Below are 24336 nucleotides of genomic sequence, written 5' to 3'. Positions count from 1 at the left end.
GCTAAGTTTAGGTCTAACCAAATTTTGTGACAAGACTCGGAAAAAAACTCAATTTTTACCTTCCCTCAATTTTCAGAAGCACTTTATTTTAATTAAAACAACCCTTGAACCAAGAGATCTGTTTCATATCTGTGGTAATCTACTCATTATCTCTCTGTATATCAATGAGCTCGCTGACAATCCAAGTCCCTGTTGTGATACTGGTTCTACCTTGGGCTCTGCTGTTAACTGCAACATAAGGCCAGCTGGATCACCAATGTCAGGCGCCGGCAGGCTGGGAATGGAGAAACCTGAAGGAGGCCTCAGGTGTGGCTGGAAGTCAAATAGAGATGCGTTGGCTCTGACCAATCCCTCAGTTCTACTGTGTGGCACTGGATAGTGCACATTGTGGTTGTGGGTCTGGGTTGTTAAATTACCTTGGAGAGTCCCTGGAGTGCCTGAACCGGCATGGCTGCTGTTGCGTGCGGCTGGTACAACGTGGGTGTGCTTGCCTATATACGTTGTTAGTACGCTCTTGAAGTCATCAGAAGCTCTCTCGACATGTTTTGTTACAGTACATCCATTAGCTGTGCATTTATAGTAACTCCTAAAACATAGAATAGAGAATAGAGATCGTGATGGAAAATTCATGGACAAAAGATGCAACAAAAGGGAGAGCAGCAGAACAGAGCATTTGGATACAAGAACCTTGGATTCGGGTTTCCTTTGACAACTTTTTGCCCATACTTGCGCCATCGATAACCATCATCGAGGATGTCAATGTCACTTGTGGTCTGAACCACAACTCTTGGCTCACGGCTGGCTCGGGTTGATCCACTCATTTCTGCTGGATAAGCTTCTAGTTTCCTGATACGTGAATGGCATCAGAAGTCAGAACGTCGTGTCTTTCTTAGTTTTTAAATGTAATGGTGATTAAGGCAACTTTTCGTACCTTCTCTTTGACTCGGACTCATCTACTTCTCCGTCGTAACTCAAGGAAACACTCATGTGGGACGTCCGATCATCTTCATCTTCATCTCTAAAGAAGGCATTAGCTGCTGCATCGCCGAACCCGAACTGAATCCCGCTTTGAACCTGCATTGATCCAGAATGGCTTCCATATTTGAGTTCAGATGTAGGTGATGTCCATTCTAAGTTCTCATTGGTTCCAGCAAAACCTTCTTGTTCGGTTCCATCTACTTGCATGTCCATCCCCGTACCGGATGATGCAATCCCTGAGCGGCGGTTAGGTGGAGGTTTTGTGTGATTATGAGATCCTGCGTATATGATTTCTATAATATGACCCTCCCGAGACCTTTCAACCTTCTTCTTGACCTCGCAATTTGGGTGCGTGCACTTGTAATAACTCCGTGGATACTCACTTCCTTTGACTAGTTTCTGTCCGTATTTTCTCCAGTTGTATCCATCTTCTGCAGGTGCACCACTAGCCATCGAGTCTCCTAAACCGCCTAGTACCTGTCGTTGCTCATAGTCTTGGGACTTATCGGGTTCCAAAGCGATGTTTGTAGGATCAAGGCTACTTCCTGAAATGGATTGGAAGGCCAAGGATGTGGTAATTTCATCGAATAACTCATCCTTAGCCTTATCCGAAGGTAGAGATGAGAGTTTCCCAGTTGTTGGAGATGGCTGAGCTTACAAGTGAGAAAAGATTTCGGATAAGGATTCGCGAAAGAGAAAGACAATAATAACACAATGTTGGAAAGAAAAAAGTACATACCAATGGGTTTGAGAGGAAAACAGGAGACTCTAACAGTGTTGCAGGACTAAGACCAGGAGAAGAGATGGTTAAACATGTCGACTGAAGAATATCTTCAGTGTTTAAACTCGGTGCATTAAACCCGGATCTAGCTGAAATCCTTTCACGCAGAGCTCCTCCTGAACAACTTGTTGTCTTAATGTGAAAGCTGGTTTGCAAAGAATCCTCATTCATGATACTAAAGTCGAACTGTTCTCCCACTACAGCAGCTTTATTATCAAAATCTGCCATTACTTGACATATGGATTGTAAGTGACTCATTACCTTAAAATCTTCAGAACAGCTAGGTTCTTGCATGCTGATATAATATACAACGATGGAGATAAAAAGAGTGATAAATACCTGATTGGTTAATGCATGTTAGAAAATGAGACCGATCAAATATTGCTTTCGCCGTCTAGAGTTTAGAGTACTGTACGAGAGATCGAAACATGGGACTGGTCTCTCTTCCTCTTCCTATCTCTTCTTATGGGTTTGTTCACCAAAAGATGATATATCAAAAAGGAATATAAATAAATCTTGTGAAGTATAAGTCTTTTGCTCTCTCTCTCGTTCTTGATAATCGGTGTTACCCTAAACACAATGGAGATGTATGGCAAAAGAAAAAACTAGAGATTTACACAGCTTGGTTAGATAAATTTTCTCCTTATTTTTCTCAAGATCCAAACAAAAATTTTAAAATTATTTCTGCATTGTGTAAAAATATTCCACAAAAAGTTCACCAACAGTTTAACTATTTTTAGAAATGAACACTATTCTTCCTTTGATAGAAAAAGTTAACTATAAAACATTTAGTTCGGTTTTATACCAACCAAAAATAAACACACATTTAATTCGGTTTTAGTACTCAAACTCCGTAAAACTATTATTCATTTTTGGCCGTTTTTTGTAAAAATTTCTTTAGACCGGTAGTTTAGTTTCAACATATAAGAGTACTTTCAATGAGAGGTTCTAACATAAAAAAATTTCATATTAGAAAATAAAAATTATTGAAATGGAAGAAAGAGTGTGACAATAGGCTCTTAACATGGATACTTTAGAGCTCTATTAAAAACTCACTGGAACTCCACTAAACACATGTCCTAACTAGCAATATCTTATTTGTGTTTTTTTTGAAAGATAATATTTTATTTTTCTTTGTGGTGAATCTCTTAGTGTGTTTTGGATATGAGAAAATGTGAGATGAACTTTCAAATATTTATGATTTATGCGAGGAAGAGAACTTTCAAATCCGGCAAAACTTTGTGTAAAGTATGGACATTTATAATCTTAAGATACTTATCATCTTAATCTAATTACAAATAGACTAATTAGCGTAATCTAATTAATGGACCAATTAGCGTAAGTTTATGAGAAATCTTAAGATACATAATTTATCAAACTTGTAGACAAATTCCTATCTATAGCTAATAGGTCTGATCCATGATGAAGTTTACATTATAATACAGGATAGAACAAGCATTTATAATTAATCAAATTCCAATGAAAAAAAGTCATAACAATTAATCACTTAGACTACTAAGATACAAAAAAAGAAGAAGATATTTAGGTAAAAATTTCACCATGTAACTAAACTTATTAATTAGTTGAGACATTTACTAATATGGTATTTGCAATATATTTAGTTGACTACAATATTTGTGTGTGTGTGGCTAATATGGTTAAGTATTTCTTCTATGGTAAAACGAAAAATAATTCACTACTTATATACTTTTTAATTCAATTGTGGCAAGTTACTTGAAGGTTTGACCGGAATACTAGGAAAATAATGGAATAACAGAATAATATTAGTGAAACAAATTGAACTGAACAGTTTTTTTTTTTTTTTTTGACCAAAATTGAACTGAACAGTTTTTATACATGTAAAAGAAAAAGAAACAAATAAAAGTCCACCACTTGAAAACTATATATTATGATTAAAAAAAAAAATGATATTATTTTGAATGTGATTGGTCCACATCGTCCTAATGGTAGTAGCCTCCTAGGAGAGAATTGGAGATAATAGTTTTAAAAGTGCGGGAGACTGAGAGACACGCGAGGCGTTAAGGCGCGTGAATTAAAGATGAATTTAATAGTGCGGACGAAGAAGAAGATGCAGCTGACGTGGCGTCTTCATGCTTTCCCGTCTTTTTGCTAAATATTTGTAGAAAGAAAGAAAAGATTGATGCGAAGAACCCCAAAAATAATAAAATGAAAAATCGAAATCAGTGATCGATATTTTCGCCGGTGAAATCTGGAGATTGATTGAGAGAATTACAACTAAAACAGTGGTTCCTGTCCGTCGTCTGTGATCGTTGATCTCTGTTTCCCGTAACTTTGTTGACTGGAAAGTGGAAACTATTCTAGGGTTCTTCTTATTTGATGAAGAACTCAACAAGTGATACTTGACCACAGAATCTCCCATCAGATTATGTTTCCTATTCCTTGTACGTAATCAGACAAAGGAACCCTTTTGATCGGATAAGAGAGAGGTTAGATCTTCACCCAATCTTGGAACTCAAGATCCCATCATTTTGTTTGATTTTATCTCCTTTTCTTCTCGCTGTGTGACTGTGAACAAGGATTGGCCCCTAATATATAACAAGTTCGACTTGAAGCTGCTGCTGCTGCTGCTGTCTTCCTTTGTTTCTTCTGTCCACTGCAACAACCTCAAAACTTGTTATTTTTTCTTCTCTGAAGCTTCTTCCTTTGTGGTTTTGAGGCAAATGGTTTCGCTCCTACTGTGAATTCCTTGGAAATCACAACTGTGTTGTTAAGGGTTTTGTTATATATTTAGGGACAAAAGATGCATGCTAGGCAACGTAATCTTGGGAATGGGTACAGATCTGGTTCTATTGGAATGGGCATGTCTGCTTCTAGAATTTCCCCTGACCGTCCGATGAGAGGACATGGCTTCTATGGTTCTGACCATCAACACCGTGGGTTTAACCGTGGATACGGGCGAGGAAGGGGACGCTCTAAATCATACCATAATCAGCTGCCTCCCCCTCTGCCTCCTCCACCTGTGCAACGAAGAAGTGGTGGTGGCGGCGGTGATGTTTTCATGGAGGCTGGTCGTTTAGCAACAGAGTACTTGGTTTCTCAGGGTGTTTTGCCACAAACTGTGCTTTCCGGTAAATGGCAGAATGGTAACTTCAGGAAGCAGGCTGGAGAGTTTCAGAGTTCCAGGTCACAAGAAGCAGCTCGAATGGATGCTTCAGCTCCAACCTCAGATAAAAGGAGGTATATTGATGGCTACAGCTCAGCTGGCTCCAGGAATAGTTTGAAAGGAAGGAGGTCTAACCGTTACGATTCCGATTTTGGGAGGAGCGGATCTTGGTCAGAGAGAAGTAAAGCTTTTGAGGCAGATACTGGTGATAACTCTGTGTCTGGTCATCAAGAAGAGCAGCCACTTGCCGAAGATATTGCTAGTTCGGTTCAGCGGTCAGCCTCCGGTGAGTTCATGAGAAAGCGTGAAGGCGCAGGTGACTCCGAGTCTGTGCTGGACAAATACAATCTCCAGGATGAGGCACAGTCTAAGACAGGTTCCTCTAGTGCCGGGAAAGATATAGTACACGATTGTGAAATCTCAAAAGTATCCGAAGGTTCTTCTAGCATGAGTGCTGGATCGGGAGAAATGAAAGGTAGGTCTGCTGGTAATAATGGAGAGAATGAGAACCATACTGCTATCGAAGATGGATCTATCCATCAGCGTTGTGAAGATGCATCTATTGATCAACGCTGTGGAGCTGATGAATCATTTACCAAGAGTGACGTTGATTTGGCAGCGCTGTGTAAATTTGAGAAGGTGCCTACGAGGACACGCTCTTCTCTGACTGCGAAAGGCCCAAAGCTTTATTTGAGTCAAAATATCAAGGAAACCACTCATAATTCTGGACTCCTAGAAGAAAATCAAACCAAAAATCGATGTGAGACTCAAGACCTATCATCTGGAAAAGCCGATAGTACTGGTGATGATAACATCAATGACCGAGTTGAAGATTTGGCTCTTGTTCAATTTGTTGAGAACAGTAAATGTCATAGGTCTAATTCTTTCCCCAATAGCAGTCTCAGGGATAATATTGAGAAAGATTCAGGATTAGAATTGCCTAATCTGCACAGATCACATTCGGTGGGGAAAGTAGGTGAGAAACGGGATGCTGAAGACAGTGAATTGGAGGAGACAGCAAAAAGACAGAGAGATTGGGTGCCTTTGCCAGTTTCTGAAGCCAATGAACGTTTCAACGTATTTAAAACAAGTGAAACCCAATGCAAATCTGAAGAAGAAGAACAGATAAGCACGTTCAACAAAAGACTGATCGATGCTGCGAAAAGGGTCAGCAATAGGACACACACGGGCAAAACAGGTCCTGGGTATGCTGAAGAACATCAGCTGTTTCCTGCTTCGTTTAAGATCTGTGACCTAAATCTAGGGGGAGCGTCAGATGTGAATGATGGCAAAAGGGAATCTGGTAAAGCTGTTGATTTTGATCTCTCAATCAGCAATTCTAGTAAGTCTCTTGAGTTCAGTACCAATACTCGGATGAGCAATGGAAAAGAGATAGAAGTGATTGATTTGGATGATGATTCCCCAGAAGTGGTAAAGTCCAGCAATGATCCAGGAAGAAAGTACGGCTAAGTCCTACTCTACACGTATATATACACCCATTTTAAACATTTTGGCTAATGGGTTATTTTTACTAACAGGCAAGAAGCTGCTCCATATATGGGCATCAATGATGTTCCAGACTACAATGAAGGGCTCATGATGGTAGAGTTTCTTGATTCCTTTGGAAACATTCCTCCAATAAACCCGGGTACCAGTAGTGTGCCACAGAATAACAATGCAGTTGGCCTTCAAGATCGAGAGGTACTTGCTCTACTTTTCAAGTGTTAGGTCACAGTAGAATTGGTTTTGGTGCTAACTTCCTCTGAAAACGTCTCAGGGGGCTATTGGGAATGACCAAGTACCAAGTAACACAGACGATGATTCGATATTCATGTCGCTGGGCGAAATACCACTGAGTAAGACCACACACAACAAACCCATCAGTTAACTATTTAGAGTGTTTCTTTTATCTTTTGTTATTAGCTTCATATAGAGCTGATTCGCTCATTATGTGTGTGGCAGCATTCTTGCAAGCTTGGGACCAACCTCCAGCTCGAGGCTATGAGAAGCCTTTCTGATTCGCCTTATACTGTATTAAATTTCTCTCTCTATCTCAGTGTAATGAGTGTGTAGCCATCTCGATTGCGCTAATCATCTCGGATGTAAGATTATGACTTATGGTCTTTTATGATCGTAACCTTGTAATTTCTGTGTTTATTCTCCACTCCAGTGTCCCATGTTTTAGGTTAGTTGAGAGGTTTCATTCAACTTTACATCACTGTTCCAACAATTTCTCTGACTTGTAAGATAAACAAAGCCCCAAGGCATTATGAAATTATATTTGTAGGAAACGGTATACTGTATTTTTTTTTGAGGTGTTCAATCTCACGGTAAAAAAATTGACTAAGTTGATGCTGAGAGGGCAGACGATTTAGCCACGTGTTTTATTCCAACAACCCAGACGTGTATGTTCGGTTTTTATTTTCTCTGAAATAAATAAAGAAATAACCGAATTTTCAATTTTTTTTCTAAAAGGAAGAAAGTTGATCGTGAGGAAAAAGAAAAGGAATAAACTTTTTTCCGACAATGAAACATTTCACATTGAAGGGGTTAATATAGATCTGCGAATCCGATCATCGAATCGGATTAGGGTTTTCACTTTTTTCATCTCTCTGTCTCTCTCCGCTGCTGTTTGCGTTTTCGCACCCTTTTCTCCAAAACTCGCGTATGTTATCCTTCCGTTGAGCTTGTTGGATTCGAAATTTTTGGAATGATTGCTCTTGATCTGGTAGATGTTGGTGGCGCATGGTAGGAAATTTCAGACCTTTATATATCTGTGTTATTATCTAAATCGTGAAGGAACGAATGAGTTTTGCAGCTTTGGGCAGTTGACTTTTGATTCCGCTTGAATTGAATTTTGGGATCTTCATTTCGTGTTTTTGATTTTGAGCTCCCGTTAGTTCTGAAACCGATGTGGTTTTTGTAATATTGAGAATTTTGGGGGAGTTGATGGATTTGGAGAGTGAAAGCTCTGCGCTTGAGTCTGTTGACGATAATGGTTTGATTCAACAAAGTGCCAGCAACGTTGCTGATGATGATGGTAGGAGTTTTGATAACGGCTCTTTCTCTGATGATAGTGTGAAACTTGTTTCGACTTCTACTTGTGTTGAAATCGGTAATAAACCCGTGAATTTTGATTCACCTGGTGCTGGTGGTTCTTTCTCTCCGGTTTCCAAGGGACAAGGTTTGAGAAAATGGAGACGGATCAGGAGAGATCTTGTTAAGGACACGTCTGCCAATATGGACAATAGCAAAGTTTTGAAAAAGAGGTTGTCAGGTGTTGCTCACTCACATGGTAAACAGATGCTGTTTCAGTCACCAGAAGTGGAACAAGGGAGTCAGGGATCTGTTGGGTCTGTGAATATGATGAAAAGTACCGGTGATGGTTTTGATATACTTGGGAGTACGAGTTATGACTCTGGGTTTGTGGCAGCGATTGGTTTTTCAGCTGGTATGGATTTAGAAAAGGATGATGATCGGAGTAGTAAGTCTTCCACGGCTGCAAGAGCTCCCAAGGTTATTAGGTATGAGAAGCCAATGATTAGTTCAGGTCAGAGAGGAAACATTCGTGTAGAGAATAGTAAGAAACATAGAGGAGAAAGGGTTGATATTGAGAAGGAAAACTCTTATTCCAGCTTGGAATCCGATTCAAGAAAGCAGAGTGGAAGAATGATGGACTACAACAATGGCGATGAAGCCGGTATGAATGGGGAAACTTCAATGAGAAAAGATGATGCAGGAGGAGAAGGAGAAGAGTCAATAAACACGAACAATCGTTATTCAGAGGAACTGGATCCATTAACAGAGGCCATGGATAGTTTCTTGGCCTTGCAAGATGCTCTTGGAAAAGGTAGCAATCTTAACTTGCACTATTTTTACTGCTGTTTCCATACCTATTTTTTTTATTATGAGCCTGCATTCTCATGTTGGAATCTACTGATAACATCACATGAGAAATGATTTATCATGTTTAACGTGACACTCTATGCTATTCCATTTGCAGAGGTTCAACAATTTCAGGAGATCGGGAAGGAACCAATGCTACAACATCATGAACAAGCCAGCGAAGTAAGTTCACCTCACTCGGAGATTGTAACCCTAGTGAAAAATGTTGAACAACTGGAGATCAAGCTAGAAGAAACAAGGTCCTTGCTTGAGGTGAAAGAATCACACATCCGTGAGCTTGAATCCACCACAAACCAAAACAAACACTCGTGGGGAGGAACAGAGACCGTGGTTGAAGATATCTTCCGGCAGAAGGTTGAGGCCGAGATTGAATATCTGATATATTCAAGATCTATTGATAGCTTGAACAGTCAGATGAAGTTGATTGATGAGCAAGAGTCATTGACAGAAGAGCAAACCCATGAGACGCTGAACAAGCTAGGAAAAGTACAAATGAAGGCTGCAAATTTAACAAACAGCGCTCAAGAACTGCAAAACGAGTGCGTAGAAATCACTGGAACCATCAAGAAGAGAGCATGTAAGATAACTACATGCTTTCTTATACAGTTAGTATTGCTGCTAACAGTAATTTTGTCGTTCGTGTCTCAATTGTCGCCGGAGCTAGATTCTGTTGTACCCACATGACATTTGATTTTTGATTTAAACTGAGTTTTGTTTTTGGCTTTTGGTTTTTCTTGTAAAACATTTCGGCTATTAGTTTTGCCTCTGGTAATAATATTAATCAAAGATAACTCTTGGTTCCTCTTGTGTTTCGTTTTCTGGAGATCAAAGTAGTATTTTTACACTTGGTCAATAACAGAACAGTTTGAGAATTCTATCTATTTTGCTAGCTAATATGGTATCAACGTGCAATCGCTGGTTAGCTTTCACTTTTCTTTGATTGATCAAGTCAGCACTAAGAAAGCGAAAACAGCAGAGATCAACAGCGTGATGAGACGAAGAGGGGTCGAATCAGCGGTTGAGGCGTTTAGGTTTGGTGAATAGAGAGGTGGTATAGGGCAAACAAGCCCGTCCCTCCTTTCTCTGCACTCGTTAGCAAAAAGACCAGTAGGGTAGTTGCCGTAAATATTCATGTAGCTGAACATTGTCTGTGCACAATCACTATTCATGTCATTGACCTCACTCGCGTAAGGACATGCAAACTCTTTAAACGCCGAGCAACATTCTTTGGCTGGAAACGGTGGACCTTTGCACCGCCTTGTCAAGGCCTTGTAGTCCATATACTCAAAGTTAACTTCACATTCTGTTTCCAACCAAACAAAGTCAAGAGTGCAGTGTCACACCACTTATATATAACACAAACTTGATATTCCAACCAATTAGATTTGATGAAACCGAATTTTTTATATAATCCGAACCAAGCAAAAGAAAAAAAAAAGCTTAATTAAAGAGAAAAATAATTAAGGATACAATTTTAGTATCGTTACTAATATTAATGAAGCAGGAAAATAAAAACTGAAAACGTTATTAAATCCATCTTAAACATCTCATGTTTATTTTTTTATTTTATTTTTAAAAAAAAATACTTTGTAGACATGGTCAAATTTCATGCACGATGTTCACTACGAGACATCATAGTCCTCACAGGAAGCCAAGTTATACAAGACAAAACAATGGACTTTAATAAATAGAACATAAAATTTGGTGTTTTCTTTTAAAAAGATTCTGAGAACGATCACAAAAATACCATTAGATATTGAAAATCAAGATTGGACTGAGCAAATTTGGTTTTGTTTATGAGTCCATCATGTAGTATACACTAATACAGACACCATATCATGAATGAATATTAAACATGTCAATGCGTGATTACTCACACATCGGCTTACAAAAAGGGAAATCGAAGAACAATCAAATTAATTAAAAAGGATACGTTGTTACATACTTACTTTTCTTGGCATGAAGGAGATTCCTTCCACTAACCGAGGTCTGATATTCGAACACGTTATCTACAGTAATAAAGAACCCAGTGTATAGAATGATTTTGTTAATTAGAATCTCCATATAAACCCAAATATAATAGTATGAATTATATATAAATTCAGAGAGATAAACAAAAGAATGATGCATGGGGGAATAAATTATGGAAGACAAATACAAAAGACACACCCGAGATGGAACTTGAAGTGGATAGAGATATCATCAACAATGCTATCACAAGGAATAATAATGTCAGTTCCATGAAATTCTTCTTTGGTTACATGAGCTGAGAATGAATACTCGACCAAGGTTTTTTCTATTTTTATTTTCGAAAACTTTTATTAACGTGTGTCCTAATTTAAACGGTAGTTGTTTTGAAAACGCCCGAGAGTAATTAAACAACTAAAAATGAAAAAAAAAAACAAACCCTTGGAGTTAATTTATGTTTTTTTTTTTTTAAAACGTTTTGTACTTTGATATATATTAATTCACCTAACAAAAGACTAATGCGGTAATGCCTTTTTAATATACGCTTGGATAGTTGGATACTACCGAATTTGTAATAAGTCAATTTATATAAGACGTTGGTGATTTATTTATTTTGAGTTATTGGTATGCATGTGGTATAATGAACTTAGATTCATTTAACGTTTATTCTAATTTTGATTCGAATATATAATGTTTGAATGTGGTTGCTGATCTGATATAATTAACTAAATTAAATAGCAACTTGGATAAAAGTTGCTTTATCAAAAAAAAAAATAAAACTTGGATAAAAGTTGACAAAAATATAATTAAATGCGTTATGGATAAAAATTCTATATAAAATTTTCATTATAAAAAAAATTTCCAATGGTAATCGAATGCTGATCACAAAAAATAAAATAATGGAAAAGATCTTCTCTAATTAATAATTATTTAATATCCCCCTAGACTTAAAATTTCCCTATGTCAAAAAAGTAAGTCCTCCCATGCATTCACATATCTTCATTGTTTAATTCTTTTTTGATATTTTTAGCCACTGGTAATGTTGGAGTTTTCGTATGAGAATATCCTACCCCTACGTGCCAAAACTTGAGAAAAATAATAATTTTAAAACCAACATAATTAAACACACACAATGATAGATGAGATTTCTTTTTTTAAATTGTTTCTATGTGAGCTCACTACGCCATATCACCTCATTTCAGTTCAAAACCAACCTTAGTTTAAATGTTTTAAGAAAAAAATCTAACTATTTTTATGCTTAACATTAATTCAAACTGATATAAACATATATGATCCTAGCTAGACAATCCATATATATATATATATATATATATGGACATGTCAAAAAAATAAAAAAAACCAGACACCACAAATTAAAGGTTTTAGAAAACAAGAGTCATGGAAGAGAAGACAAATGAAATCCATAGAAGTAGGAAAACTAGATTTCATGGCGAAAACAAATGCAATGGAGTATTTTCTGATGATGATGAGTATGTTCCCATTGATCTAACGAGGGAGATAATAATGAAACTGCCTGCAAAATCAATCTTGAGATTTCGATGTGTATCAAAGCTATGGTGGTCGATCACCACCGACCAAGATTTCATCAATTCGTTCGCATCGATTCCTCGCAAAAGTCTTCTCATCACCTTCAGACAATATGATACAACACAAATCTTCTGCTCGCTTCCATTGGATGAGAAATACATCACAACTTATTCTGACGTGAAAAGTTTTCATTTCACTCCCCCTAAACAAGGCCGGTACGAGTACCATGCAAACTCTGTCCATGGATTGATCTATTTCCAAAATAAAACAGAGGTACTAATTTGGAATCCCACCACGAAAGACCATGTAACCTTGGCCAAGCCTACTGAAATGTCATCGTGGGTAACAAGCTTCCTAGGATATGATCCAACGGAGAATACATATAAGCTACTTTCGCTGGGATATGGTACTTGGAACCGGGACAAATACAGAAAGCCACAAATTCTTACACTGGGCTGTCAAGAATCATGGAGGGTGGCTGAGAATAGCCCTCTACACTATCCTAGAGATTTTGTGCATTTCATCAACGGAGTTGTGTATTATAAGACAGATTTATCCCCTGACTGCACTAAGAAATTCATTATGAGTTTTGATGTGAAGTCAGAACAGTTCAAATCAATCCAAATGCCTGGTCATGTTGGATCAGGGTCTGATAAGTTGATTAGTGAATCTATAATGAGCTACCAAGGGAAATTAGCATGGGTTTGCAATAATTTAGATTTTATCAAGATATGGGTTTTGCAGGATGCTGAAAAACAAGAATGGGCATATAAAGATATTATTATACCTTTACCTCAGAGAGATTTGGTAAAGAGTGGTAATTTGTTAATAAGTGGGACTGATGCTGGTGAATTTATCTATATACCGATCAACATAAGCTTCAAGGATATTTCTGCTTTTTATTATGACCCGGTGAGAAACAGTATCCGAAGTGTCAAAGCACTTGAATATGATCAATTTAGGCGCTTTTATGGATCTTGTAACGACCATATGTATAGTCTCGAACCTCTTCCGGATCACATCGAGAGTCTCGTGTCTCTTAAGGACATTATGTCTTCTTCACCACCGGCCTTTGCGTGATTCTTTCATCTCTCTTTAGCTTTTCTCGTAATCGTGTGTAGCTTATATTTTCTTAGTTTTGTAATATCCGCACCATTCCTGCTTTTTAATGAAAACTTTTTTTTTTCTTTCTGTCAGTTAAGTTAATACCTTTTTATATTGAACCTAATATTTATGTTTTTTCAACAAAATCTGTATTGTGTTGTATGGCCACGCAATTCGTGCATATGTTTAGCCTCATAATTAACCTCTAATAAATTTTTAACAATTCAACCACTAAACATGTACATACATTAACAATTTTTTAGACTCAATAAATTAAGTTACTCCAAAATTGTAACTATGCAAATTTATATATTATAGTGTACACAAAAAATGTTTGATTGTGCACAAAAGTACTATTGGGTCTAAATGGTAACATATATGTTTGTAGGCAATATATATATATATGTTTTGTGGAATTTTTAAGGAAAATTTAAGGAATTTGGAAGAAAAATGTTGTTACATAACTTGTAAACTTGAGGAACTGGTGAAAATTTTTGAGGAATTTTTAGATATTAGTTTCTTCTTTTTTTCTTTTTCCATTTTAATTTAAAAATTCAATTATCATTGGAACTACTATATAAAATCTATATAGTACTATTTGATCTGTACGCAAGCGTTGCTAAACAAGACACTGAGCTGATAAGAAGCGGGGCGTGTTTCACCCCAGTCATTGTTGTGTGGATGACACGTGTCTGAAACTGCTAGCTTTTATTTAATTAACCACACAAAAAAATGATATTCTATAAGATAAATAAATAATGTGTTTTGTTTTTAATTTGTCTCTACGATTCGATATATTTAGATATGTCTCTACGATTTGGTTTGAAAATACTGTATGACAAAAATGAATTGAAAAAAGAATATATATTTATAATACTTATAGTTTGGATGAAACCCTTGACTTTCTACTATCATATTCTAGTCTTTTAATTTCCTTTGACAATTTGGTCATCATGCATCGTAATTAGTGTGTTTGGTGGTTTCTTGGAATAAATATGAAATATGGAGGACCACCAATTACACCAATCAAAATTATCTATTTCTTTTCTGACCCTTTAACCAGGTCACAGAATCAATGATCAATTTGATTAAGTAACAAATACCTAATGTCAAAACTCAAAAGAACTAAGTCATGAGTGTATATATAGGATAGTACACTAATTAAACTCTTAATTACATGTTTAACTAAATGATCTCGTCAGAGTTTCGAGGTTTTTACTGAAAATGAAAGCATCAGACCAAAAACTTAACCAAAGGGAAGGACCGAAGTGATTGATAACGGCTAGAGTTAATTTATTCTTCCTACTTTTTTTTTTTTTCTTTTTTTTTTTTTTGTTATTAACATGAAACAAAGAAAGTAACAAATAAAAGAAGTGACTTAAGTAATTCGAGTTAATGATGCACAAAAAGAACAAAGGGACAAAGTCGTGATCCGTGACGGTCAAATGACTCTATTCGACGTTCCCTTTCACCACCATTTAGTATTTACATTCAATTCCTATAAACAATATATGATTAAAGGGTATATACAGACAGATCTTCATTGTTTAATTGTTTCTGTTGATTAGTGTGTATTTTGGTACTCCTTTTGAAAAAGACGAGTTAATATGATTAAAAAAGAAATCCCACAATAAACAACACACTATCTATATTATATTAAACCTGATCTTTTACTCAATGTGGTTTAACCACATAACCATATATTTGAGTTCAAATCCAATAGTTTCTCTAATTAAATGTTTTGAGGAAACAAATCTAACCTATATGCTTTAAATTAATACAAACAGATATCCACATGAATATTGTATGATGCACCTACATATATCAACGTAAATGAAATACACCCAAGAAAATCAAAACTAAGATTAAAAAAATAAAATAAAGGGTTTTAAAATTAGGAGCCATGGGAAAAGGAGAAGAGAAGATACAAGTAATTCATAGAATCACAAAATCTTCATCAGCTTGTTTTCATGGCGACAACAAATACGATAATAATGAAGTATTTTCTGGTCGTGACCATATTCCCCTTGATCTAACGAGAGAAATACTTATAAGACTACCTGCAAAATCTATTTCGAGGTTTCGTTGTGTATCAAAGTTATGGTTATCTATCACCACCCAACAAGATTTCATCGATTCATTTGCGGTTCTACAATCATCAATTCCTCCCCAAAGTCTTCTTCTCACCTTCACCAGGGAAGATAACATGAAGACGCATGTCTTCTGCATGCTGCCGTTTCGTAAGAACTCTACAAGTTATAATGATGTGAACAAGTTTGATATGACGCCCCCTATCAAAGATTGTCGATACAGCTGCAGTAACATTTCTATCAATGGCTTGATCACTTTCAACACCAAGACAGAGACTGTAATTTGGAATCCCACCACGAAAGAACATATAACCGTGCTTAAACCTAAAACCCCTAAGCCCGTACGTAGCTTCTTAGGATACGATCCTAGGGAGAATACATATAAACTACTAACAATGTCATGTTCTTATATAAGACAGGAAAAATATCAAGACCCTCAAATTCTTACATTAGGATCTCAAGAATCATGGAGGGTGATCAAAAATAGCCCTGATCATCAGCCTCGAAGTGATTATTATTGCATCAACGGAGTTGTGTATTATAAAGCAGATATATCTTTCGCAGAAGATCGAGACGATCATAGGATTGTCCCTGCGTTGTCCAAAGCATTCTTGGCTATGAGATTGAAGGACATCATTATGAGTTTTGGTGTGAGGTCTGAACATTTCAAATCAATCCAATTACCTTCTCATCGTAGCCAATTTGAACCAAAATTTGAGAATACTTTAATGAGTTACCAAGGAAAAATAGCATGGGTTTGCCATAATTCAAATATTCTAAAAATATGGGTTCTGCAGGATGCTGAAAAACAAGAGTGGTCAGAAAATGAATTTGTTTTACCTTTGCCTATAAGAGATTTGCGTGGGAGTCGTTGGTTAAAGGGGGGCACTAGTACCGGTGAGTTTATCTATGTATGGGGAAAACTCATCAAAGACATTTCTGCTTTATCTTATGATCCGGTGAGAGAGACAATCACAAGTGTCAAGGGACTTGACTATGAGGAATTTAGGCGTTGTTATGGATCTAGTTATAACGATAGGATGACTCTTCCCAGTTATTACCCGGATCACATCGAGAGTCTCGTTTCTCTAAAACACATTATGTCTTCACCCTCTGTGTGATTACGTCTCTCATGTGTTGTAGGTTTTGTTTGTAATCCTTTTCTCCTTCTTTTTACATCTCATTCGATGAGGGTTGTTTTTAAGCTTAATGAAATAACTATTGGTTTTTTTTTTTTTTTTTTACATTGCAAGTTCTTTTATCTCTTTTACTGAACCAACGAAACAATCATTTTTTATTTTGAAATTCATGGATGGACAAAAGGAGAAGAGAATACAGAAAGATTTCAATACACGTACATAATATTCATCAATGTCTTTTTATGGTAACGATAATTAGCGGTATTAATCAAAGTCAAGATTAATGGTAACTAATTTTCATTATTGTAAATTAAGAACAATAATAGTCAGATAATTCAGAAAGTCAAACGAAGGTGGAGAGTTTTTGTGTTAAAATAATAAAACATCGATCGATGACATATTATGAATTAGCGTTTAATTTTTTTTTAAAAAGATGAGCAGTTACGTGGAAGCTTCAGCGTTCTTCACGCCATTTTATTACAAAAAGGCTTCTTTAGTTCTTCACGCCATTTTATTACAAATTCTTGAATTCTTCTCAAACATCAAAAATATTTTTTTTGTTTTCTCCTGATTAAGAAATCATTAACACTAAGCGGATCTGTGATTGCGTTTTGATCTCGTGACAAACAAGAAACGAACACGCAGGTTCTTCTTCTCTTCTTCCTTTTTGTTTTTCCCTTTCGTTCCTGATTCTTGTGTGTGACATTTATTGTCTGATGTGAAACTTGTCCTTTATCTATTATGTCTCGATTTAGTTTTGTATTTTTTTCCCGTCATTTATTTATTGAATCTAGATCTGGTCTTTGATTATCTTGGATTCAGACATCGTTTTGTATTTTTTGGACAATCAAGACGGTGAGCTGCCTTGTCCTACAAGAAACTAGATTTTTTGTTTGAGGGGGGAGGTGAAACTTACTACGATCCGATCTCGAAGCACAGAAAAAAATTAACCGAGAGACATGGGAGCTGCAGTGACGAAATCTGAATCTCTGCAAAAAGAATGGGTACCAGAGACAAAGTTAGAGGCTAAGATCATAGAAGCCGTGCAACGCAGGGCAACGAGAGGCACCGCTATGAAATCTTTCAACAGTATTGTTCTCAAATTCCCAAAGATCGATGAGGGTCTTCGGAACTGCAAAGCCATTTTCCAAGAGTTCGGTGAGTGCATACACCGGCAAAATTCTAGATTGCTGCTTTGTGTTTTTCTCATGATATGATATGGTTGTTTCCTTGGTTGGTTTGGGCAGATGAGGATTCCAACGGGTCTATCGATCACACCGAGCTAAAGAATTGCATCAGGAAGCTAGAGATCTCATTCGAGGAAGACGAGATAAATGATTTGTTCAAAGCTTGTGATATTAACGAGGATATGGGGATTACATTTACAGAATTCATTGTTCTTCTCTGTCTCGTCTATCTTCTTAAGGACGATTCATCCACTCTCCAAAAGGTAACCGCACAAATAATGTCATCCATCTTCTATGCTCACTTTTGATGTTCAGTTTAGAATTGATCGGTCTATCAGATGTTTGTGGTTTCTGAGAGCTTTTCGTATGATGCATAGAAATGGACGATGGGAATGCCAAAGCTTGAACCAACATTTGAGACACTTGTAGACACATTTGTGTTCCTGGACGAGAACAAGGATGGATATGTTTGCCGTGAGGAGATGGTCCGAGCAATTGATGAATCTGGAGAACGATCATCTGGGCGAATTGCAATGAAGAGATTTGGTATACTCCCTAGCTCTCTTTTTTTTTTTTTTGGGGCAAAACTCCCTAACTCTCTATATGTATAATTCCTCTGTTTTGAAGATTGCTCCTTCCTTGAACCAAATTGTATCAATATTTTATTCCTATGATTGCAGAGGAAATGGACTGGGACAAGAACGGAATGGTGAACTTCAAAGAGTTTTTGTTCGCATTTACGCAGTGGGTCGGGATAGATGAGAATGAAGAAGAAGAAGAAGAAGAAGAAGACAACAAAGAGAAGGCTTGAATTTTATGAGTTTCTAACTCTATATATGTGTTTTGTGTTAGTAGTAACGAAAGATACAAGTTGATGTTTAAGTAATGCAAACAGAATAATTCATTACCAACACACAAACCATGATGTTTTACCCAAAAACTGGCTTTAAGCAACAAAATTTATTAGTAGTCTCCACTAAAACAAATGAAAGAAAAGAACAAGCAAGCCAAAAATAATCTCGGACAGAGACAGCGACAGAGAAAGAGACTCGTCTCTTTGATTTGCCCCTAGTTCTGTCGTCTGAACCCTCTCCGGGACACGATAAATAAGATAGACACAGATTCATATACGACGGTTTTTTTTTTATTCCAGAGATTAGAGATGGTACCGGTAGCCCGAGGAAGAGGAGGATGATGGGATGGAGACAGAATCTCCAAAGCCTTCTTGTTTGAAGGAAGCGGTTACGGTGCATATATACCTTCTTGGAAAGGTGAGACAGGCAAGCATAAATATGAATTCAGGTGTGCTTTTAGCCCCTTGTCTTGGCTCTCTTCATGCCGAGGCTATTGTAAGGAGATATGGAACCAGACATTGGAGACCCTTCTTCTCGAAGACTACCGTTGAGAAGGGCCAATTCCCGTAGCTGTTGTTTCTTGTAGAAATCATGGGTTTCCTCCTAAAACAACACATAAAATAAGTATGATTATATAGATAAATATTATGTGTGTCTCTGATTTAAGATCTTTGAAGAGCAATGAACAAACCACGGGAGTAAGTAGATCGTCAAGTATTTCACGAGCTTGCATGAGACGTGCATCCACTATTTCAATCGGTAATTCTGCCTCGACTAAGATGTGGAGTGGTTCATTGAGGTGTTCATACCCTGGCTTCCCTCTCATCATTTCCTCCTGCAACAAGAAAATTATAGAATGTAAACACAGTTGGAGTCAAGGGTATTCTTATCTGAACACTTGAAAAATGTGATAACCTTAATCGGGTCTTTAATACTGCCTCTCCCCCTTATCAGAACACGGCAATCAGTACTTGCTTCAACTCGTTTGAGCGAGTTTCCTCTAGGACCCAAGAGGCGACCGACAAAATTGTACTGCAAATAATCAAATTATAATTTATACTTTGGCAAGATAATTTAGGCTCTCAGCAAGGAAAGTAAGGATACATACGTTTGGGTATTTGTCAACTGGAATATCCACCCTGATTGTCCGCTTGACGATTAGACCGGACGAGCTACCAGGAGAGTTTAGCCAATTTGGTGCGGGGGATGATGAAACAGATCTCTGCTAATCAAAAGATAAACCAACAACCTGTTAAACGCCATGTCAACCTTAATGCATGAGAACGGCAGACATATGATTGCAGCATCAAAACCAAGAAGAACATAAAATAAATCTTATCAAATGCTTCTTCCACGGATAAGGGGAAATGTATTGCACTGTCGCAACTTAGCAACCTGTAATTGCTTATCCTAATTCATAATATTCATAGAATAATTTGTAAAGATTAGAGCATGTTATATCCAATCCTTCACAGCTGCACCTAAAATTTATATGGCTCCTGAAGGTAATGGAATATCTAGTAACTGCACTGACCTAAAGTCAAAATCATTACTGATATACAGTGTTAGCCCTGACTGCCTGTCATAATGAACTATGATTAACCGTAAGTCAAAGCAAGTTATGTCAGAACGACTAAAGTCAAGAAATGCTTCTACTGCAATAGTATGAATTAGATGAAAAGAGTTATGTTAATGGTTAGTAGTCATACTTCTGATGGAAATTGTGAGGGCCATCCGTTCATGTCAGCTCTTGCATTCTGAAATATCCCTCCAGAAGCCAGAGGGCTAGGGTGATCAAACCTACTCTGACTTAAAGCATTCTCCAACAGCGTGGTTACACGCAAAATTTCTGTTCCAAAAAATGTCAATTTTCAAGAGTAAGACGCACCAGTTAGAATTAGTCAACAAATCCATCACCAACAATGATAGTGGAATGGAGAGACATCATAGTCTCAACTAAGTTAGTGAATATTAACGTTCACACTCTAGTTAAAAAAGATTGTAACAGACTGCAAGCAAGGACTATACACTAACTTTTGCTATGATCTCTACGAAGGTCACACATGTTATCTGTTCAATATCAGAAAGATTTTTTATGCGAGATTCCTATTACTATGAAACAAAACAGAATAAGAATTCCAAGTAACTGGATTTCAAGTAAAATTCTTCGAAACAAGATCAACATCAGTGGAAAGTCATTTCTAAACTCTACTAGAACAACAATTCAACTGAAATACTCCGCACTTGTCGTTGAATTTTCTTATTGGACAGTAAGATATCTTACTTACAGGGTTGTACATTTACTCTGTCATGTGTTTTTCCTACCATCTAACTAAATGAAAATGCTTGTCAAATGTACAACGATCATTGTTCTGAAGCAAGAAACGAAAATTAAAGAAGATTTTGTGAAGAAAGAAAGAAAATCTAATGATAACAGTATGGCTCGCTCACCTTGGTTCATCAGCCGGCAAAGATGTGGAAGCACAGGCAAAAATGGAGTAAGCTTGTGACGTTCTGCAAGTAACTCAGAAAGATACCTGCCAACAGAGAAATTGCAGATTACCCAAATTAGTGTGACCTTGAGCATACAAGAAAACAACAAGTTCCAAACATCAGCATCTAAGCAGAGTGGAGTATTATTTATAGCTTCATGAAGTCAACCATCACAAAACGGATACAACAGATGAGTTTATAAGATATTGAGGCACTAACAATTCATTACCCAATCGACAAAAGACAAACTAGGATTATAGAATTAGATAGTTGCTTTCAGATTATTAGTTTTTTTTTTCTTTTTCAAATTAGATAGATAGAATCCAGTGCACAGTTGAAGTAGATTGAGCTAAAAAGAGCTTAATTTGCAGTGGTGGGTATGTAACAACTCAACCATACATATTGAAAATCGAAGGGGGCATCAGAAATAGAAAGCATAGATCTCGGTACGAGAAACAAGACACAGAAATGATAAATACGAAACATAAACCAAAAAAAAAGTTTCAAGATTTGAGATAAAAATTAAGACTTTAAGATCCAAACCAGTAGAACAGAGATAATCAAAAAAGACAAGTCAACTAGAAGAAGAAGAAGAAGAAAATAAAAACAGAGATTGAATAAAATTACTTCTCTTGCTCAACGAGGAACGAAGGCTGTGATCGGAGACCACCACCAGAGAAGTTAGGTGACTGAGGAGCCGACGGAGGCACAGAAAGAGGAGGCGGATACGTAACGAATCTCCCTCCACCACTACCATTACCTCCGCCTCCACCACCACCAAGTGAAGTCATCATCATCATCACCACGACGGCTACTCCTTCCTCTGCCTCAGCTGCTTGTTGTCACCGGAGAAACAACTGAAAAAGATAGAAAAGAAAGGAGCTGGGCGGAGATCGAGGAGGTGCGGCGGCGGCGGCGGCGGATCAGTAGGGAGCTAATCTGGCACACACAAGTTTTTTTAAAGACCTCAAAATCTACGATACACGTCGGTGGATGGTGTTTTTTGGGCCTTTATAGCTGTGTGGGACTCTGATTGATTACTACTCTCCTCTCTCTGTCGAAATGAATGGTTTGTTTTCCCCATTTTTATATATTACCGGACATGATGACTCTTCTTTCATTCTTTTTTTTACCGCTTCCTAGTCCTCCTTTGAAGCTTCTTACTGACTCAGAGGGTCTCTGGATACAGCTGGTTCCCTCTTAATCATTGAGAGGCTACCTACTTCACCTGGCCCGCTTCTTCTATTTCACGTTTGTTGAATTGTGTGATTCGGTTCGGTTCTGTAATTTCATGCTTACCGGACTCGTCCAAACGCTGCGTTTCTTCTAAGTGTGGAATTTGGTGGCTTGTAGATTGTACTGATTAGGCAAAGCTTACTATAATTAGCTATGTATATGGAAACATTCAAGGAAACCGAGTAGGATACATAGACATCATAATCACAATAAGCAAAGAGAGACAAACACAGCAACTAATATAGATTTGGTCCAACACATCGACAAAAGGCAGAACTACAAATTTTGAACTAGGAAGAGTGAAGTCTCCCTTCTTCCACAAGTTATGGCTCCATTCTTGACCTAATAACTTCTGAATCCAAACACCTAATTTCGTAATCTTGATAATAACGGGAAATTATCATCTGCCTTGTTTATTATGAATTTAACGGTAGACTTCTAATACACCACTCGTGCTTAATCAATCATTTGAGTTTGCGTGCGACCATCACCGAGTTCACAAAGCCATCAGACATAGATGGGTGATAAATTGCTAAGATCTCGAAGCCTTTTAGATCACAAGGATCAACATCTACATATAGGAACGATCTAAGGCCTCGTGCACTCCTAAGCATGAGCAGAGCTCGAGGAGCCATGTGACTCTCCAAATGTTTAATGACTTCGACTTTGGCTTCTTTGTCCACCCCAACAAGAGATGCCAAGAAAACGACATCGTAGTCACGTAGAATCTCCGTGGCGTCAAGTATATCCGTTGTGTGAAAGATCATGCGATTGGAAAGGTCGGGATCGCGTGAGACAAGGCGGGAAGCAAGGGAATTGGCTTCAGGGTCGATGTCGATGTTGTGAAACGTCGTGTTTGGGAGGTGAAACTTAGCCAAGACGATGGATGTGAAGGGCATCGAACCGGAACCCACGAAAGCGATCTTGGTCGGGACATGGCTCGTGTGTTGCGTGAGGAGATCGAACTCGACCTTACTGAGGTCGAGGTAGTTGGTGTAGTAAGGATAGAGATCTAAATGGTGAAGTGGGTTGTCTTCGAGAGATCCTAAGACCTTGGAGAAGTGTTGCTCCGAATATCCTACGGCTTCACTACGTAGCTTGATGAGATTGGTTCTGATGGCTTGGACTTTTGGGCACATCTTCTTGACATCGATGTCTGTCTCCGTCGGCAAGCACGTGGACATGAGCTGTCGGAACAAGGTGTCGACATTTTTGCAAGGTTTAAGGCTCTTGAGTTTAGATATTTGGTCGTACAGGTCAATAATTTGCTTCTCGAATATTGGAATCTCTTGGCAAGCCATCTCGTCGACCCTATAAGATATATTCTGACCTGGTTTAAGGACCTTCAAGACCTCTCTGTATATATAGTGTGGATCTTTAACCCTCACAAGGGAGTAGTACTAGTATTTATCGGCACGTGCAAGTCCCTTTCTTTTTGCATCGATTAAATGAAAAGTTTCTAAATTAACCAACTTGCATGCATCACCTATAAAATAATTTTGAATTATATAGTTGGAATCTCAACCCTGGGACATAGTTTATTCTTTTAATACTAGAATCTTTGGATCAACCAGAGAACTAAATTGCTGTTAAATCTCAACCAGTTTAATTACTTTCTTCGTTTTTCTTTTGTTCGCAAAAAGAATACTAGGAGTATATTCCAAGTATGGATGCTATATCGCCATATCGACGTTCACATGAATACATGTTTAGTTATTGAGAAAATGACAAATAAATCCACCAACTCTTTGGACCAACCAATACATTAAAACGTTGATCTCAACCAATTTAGCTTCCTCGTCCTTTTTTGTTCTTGGCGAAAAATAGACATACTCTATATACATGTATGGTACATATATATATATATATATATATATATATATATATATATATATATACTACTACTA

General features: G+C 37.4%; 9 protein-coding genes across 11 annotated transcripts; 5 read left to right on the top strand and 4 right to left on the bottom strand.

Annotated features, from left to right (window-relative positions):
* Window positions 1-110: 110 nt before the first annotated feature.
* Window positions 111-1987, bottom strand: LOC17878602 (probable WRKY transcription factor 34). Its single transcript, XM_006286177.2, has 4 exons — window positions 1718-1987; window positions 932-1626; window positions 688-846; window positions 111-586 (listed from the first exon to the last, which is right to left on the bottom strand). The coding sequence occupies exons 1-4, from the start codon at window positions 1985-1987 to the stop codon at window positions 124-126; spliced, it is 1587 nt and encodes a 528-aa protein (XP_006286239.1). The 3' UTR covers window positions 111-123.
* Window positions 1988-3916: 1929 nt separating this feature from the next.
* On the top strand, window positions 3917-7207 carry LOC17880331 (uncharacterized protein At4g26450). The gene is made up of 4 exons (XM_006283166.2): window positions 3917-6364; window positions 6443-6605; window positions 6682-6760; window positions 6867-7207. Exons 1-4 carry the CDS (start codon window positions 4542-4544, stop codon window positions 6920-6922), a joined length of 2121 nt encoding a protein of 706 aa, XP_006283228.1. The 5' UTR covers window positions 3917-4541; the 3' UTR covers window positions 6923-7207.
* A 200-nt stretch (window positions 7208-7407) lies between these two features.
* Window positions 7408-9613, top strand: LOC17879001 (WPP domain-interacting protein 1). The gene is made up of 2 exons (XM_006283537.2): window positions 7408-8754; window positions 8908-9613. The coding sequence occupies exons 1-2, from the start codon at window positions 7854-7856 to the stop codon at window positions 9492-9494; spliced, it is 1488 nt and encodes a 495-aa protein (XP_006283599.1). The 5' UTR covers window positions 7408-7853; the 3' UTR covers window positions 9495-9613.
* A 92-nt stretch (window positions 9614-9705) lies between these two features.
* On the bottom strand, window positions 9706-11052 carry LOC17878432 (GPI-anchored protein LORELEI). The gene is made up of 3 exons (XM_006284857.2): window positions 10980-11052; window positions 10760-10819; window positions 9706-10113 (listed from the first exon to the last, which is right to left on the bottom strand). Exons 1-3 carry the CDS (start codon window positions 11050-11052, stop codon window positions 9755-9757), a joined length of 492 nt encoding a protein of 163 aa, XP_006284919.1. The 3' UTR covers window positions 9706-9754.
* Window positions 11053-12656: 1604 nt separating this feature from the next.
* LOC17879942 (putative F-box protein At4g21240) lies at window positions 12657-13406 on the top strand. Its single transcript, XM_006285907.2, has one exon. The coding sequence runs from the start codon at window positions 12657-12659 to the stop codon at window positions 13404-13406; it is 750 nt and encodes a 249-aa protein (XP_006285969.2).
* Window positions 13407-15322: 1916 nt separating this feature from the next.
* On the top strand, window positions 15323-16447 carry LOC17879310 (putative F-box protein At4g21240). Its single transcript, XM_023777902.1, has 2 exons — window positions 15323-16175; window positions 16318-16447. The coding sequence occupies exons 1-2, from the start codon at window positions 15334-15336 to the stop codon at window positions 16370-16372; spliced, it is 897 nt and encodes a 298-aa protein (XP_023633670.1). The 5' UTR covers window positions 15323-15333; the 3' UTR covers window positions 16373-16447.
* A 749-nt stretch (window positions 16448-17196) lies between these two features.
* On the top strand, window positions 17197-18757 carry LOC17878754 (probable calcium-binding protein CML21). 2 transcript variants are annotated; one of them, XM_023777907.1, is made up of 5 exons: window positions 17197-17304; window positions 17482-17817; window positions 17907-18109; window positions 18224-18392; window positions 18527-18757. In XM_023777907.1, the coding sequence occupies exons 2-5, from the start codon at window positions 17619-17621 to the stop codon at window positions 18655-18657; spliced, it is 702 nt and encodes a 233-aa protein (XP_023633675.1). In that variant the 5' UTR covers window positions 17197-17304; window positions 17482-17618; the 3' UTR covers window positions 18658-18757. The 2 variants fall into 2 exon arrangements, with proteins under 2 accessions (XP_023633675.1, XP_006285834.1); XM_006285772.2 differs by lacking the exon at window positions 17197-17304 and having other exon boundaries at window positions 17322-17817.
* Window positions 18730-22251, bottom strand: LOC17879642 (KH domain-containing protein At4g26480). 2 transcript variants are annotated; one of them, XM_023777906.1, is made up of 7 exons: window positions 21821-22251; window positions 21152-21237; window positions 20410-20549; window positions 19809-19925; window positions 19616-19732; window positions 19392-19535; window positions 18730-19303 (listed from the first exon to the last, which is right to left on the bottom strand). In XM_023777906.1, the coding sequence occupies exons 1-7, from the start codon at window positions 21991-21993 to the stop codon at window positions 19157-19159; spliced, it is 924 nt and encodes a 307-aa protein (XP_023633674.1). In that variant the 5' UTR covers window positions 21994-22251; the 3' UTR covers window positions 18730-19156. The 2 variants fall into 2 exon arrangements, with proteins under 2 accessions (XP_023633674.1, XP_006284180.1); XM_006284118.2 differs by having other exon boundaries at window positions 19809-19922.
* A 347-nt stretch (window positions 22252-22598) lies between these two features.
* LOC17880913 (nicotianamine synthase 1) lies at window positions 22599-23730 on the bottom strand. The gene is given in 3 exon segments (XM_006285632.2): window positions 22599-22754; window positions 22756-22771; window positions 22877-23730. Coding segments are annotated over 3 exon segments (1026 nt in total).
* Between the last annotated feature and the right edge of the window lie 606 nt (window positions 23731-24336).

Source organism: Capsella rubella, unplaced genomic scaffold, assembly GCF_000375325.1.
Source record: "Capsella rubella cultivar Monte Gargano unplaced genomic scaffold, Caprub1_0 scaffold_7, whole genome shotgun sequence".
In the NCBI taxonomy this organism is placed as follows: domain Eukaryota; kingdom Viridiplantae; phylum Streptophyta; class Magnoliopsida; order Brassicales; family Brassicaceae; genus Capsella; species Capsella rubella.
The sequence above is the reverse complement of the archived record's forward strand: the minus strand, read 5'-3'. Positions and strand labels throughout refer to the sequence as shown.

Bases quoted from the DNA above. Each gene is read 5' to 3' on its own strand.
- LOC17878602 (XM_006286177.2), bottom strand. From the start codon at position 1,987: ATGGCAGATTTTGATAATAAAGCTGCTGTAGTGGGAGAACAGTTCGAC. The intron at 847-931 runs GTACGAAAAGTT...TTCACGTATCAG, and splicing joins GAGTCCGAGTCAAAGAGAAG to GAAACTAGAAGCTTATCCAG. The intron at 587-687 runs GTTCTTGTATCC...TCTATGTTTTAG, and splicing joins AAAGGAAACCCGAATCCAAG to GAGTTACTATAAATGCACAG.
- LOC17880331 (XM_006283166.2), top strand. From the start codon at position 4,542: ATGCATGCTAGGCAACGTAATCTTGGGAATGGGTACAGATCTGGTTCT. The intron at 6,606-6,681 runs GTACTTGCTCTA...AAAACGTCTCAG, and splicing joins TTGGCCTTCAAGATCGAGAG to GGGGCTATTGGGAATGACCA. The intron at 6,761-6,866 runs GTAAGACCACAC...TGTGTGTGGCAG, and splicing joins GCTGGGCGAAATACCACTGA to CATTCTTGCAAGCTTGGGAC.
- LOC17879001 (XM_006283537.2), top strand. From the start codon at position 7,854: ATGGATTTGGAGAGTGAAAGCTCTGCGCTTGAGTCTGTTGACGATAAT. The intron at 8,755-8,907 runs GTAGCAATCTTA...TTCCATTTGCAG, and splicing joins GCAAGATGCTCTTGGAAAAG to AGGTTCAACAATTTCAGGAG.
- LOC17878432 (XM_006284857.2), bottom strand. From the start codon at position 11,052: ATGGAACTGACATTATTATTCCTTGTGATAGCATTGTTGATGATATCT. The intron at 10,820-10,979 runs GTGTGTCTTTTG...TTATTACTGTAG, and splicing joins CACTTCAAGTTCCATCTCGG to ATAACGTGTTCGAATATCAG. The intron at 10,114-10,759 runs GTAAGTATGTAA...GGTTGGAAACAG, and splicing joins TCTCCTTCATGCCAAGAAAA to AATGTGAAGTTAACTTTGAG.
- LOC17879942 (XM_006285907.2), top strand. From the start codon at position 12,657: ATGTCATCGTGGGTAACAAGCTTCCTAGGATATGATCCAACGGAGAAT.
- LOC17879310 (XM_023777902.1), top strand. From the start codon at position 15,334: ATGGGAAAAGGAGAAGAGAAGATACAAGTAATTCATAGAATCACAAAA. The intron at 16,176-16,317 runs GTCTGAACATTT...TGGGTTCTGCAG, and splicing joins ATTATGAGTTTTGGTGTGAG to GATGCTGAAAAACAAGAGTG.
- LOC17878754 (XM_023777907.1), top strand. From the start codon at position 17,619: ATGGGAGCTGCAGTGACGAAATCTGAATCTCTGCAAAAAGAATGGGTA. The intron at 17,818-17,906 runs GTGAGTGCATAC...TGGTTTGGGCAG, and splicing joins AGCCATTTTCCAAGAGTTCG to ATGAGGATTCCAACGGGTCT. The intron at 18,110-18,223 runs GTAACCGCACAA...TATGATGCATAG, and splicing joins ATTCATCCACTCTCCAAAAG to AAATGGACGATGGGAATGCC.
- LOC17879642 (XM_023777906.1), bottom strand. From the start codon at position 21,993: ATGATGATGATGACTTCACTTGGTGGTGGTGGAGGCGGAGGTAATGGT. The intron at 19,926-20,409 runs GTATGACTACTA...TCTTTTGATTAG, and splicing joins CCTCACAATTTCCATCAGAA to CAGAGATCTGTTTCATCATC. The intron at 19,536-19,615 runs GTTATCACATTT...TTCTTGTTGCAG, and splicing joins GTATTAAAGACCCGATTAAG to GAGGAAATGATGAGAGGGAA.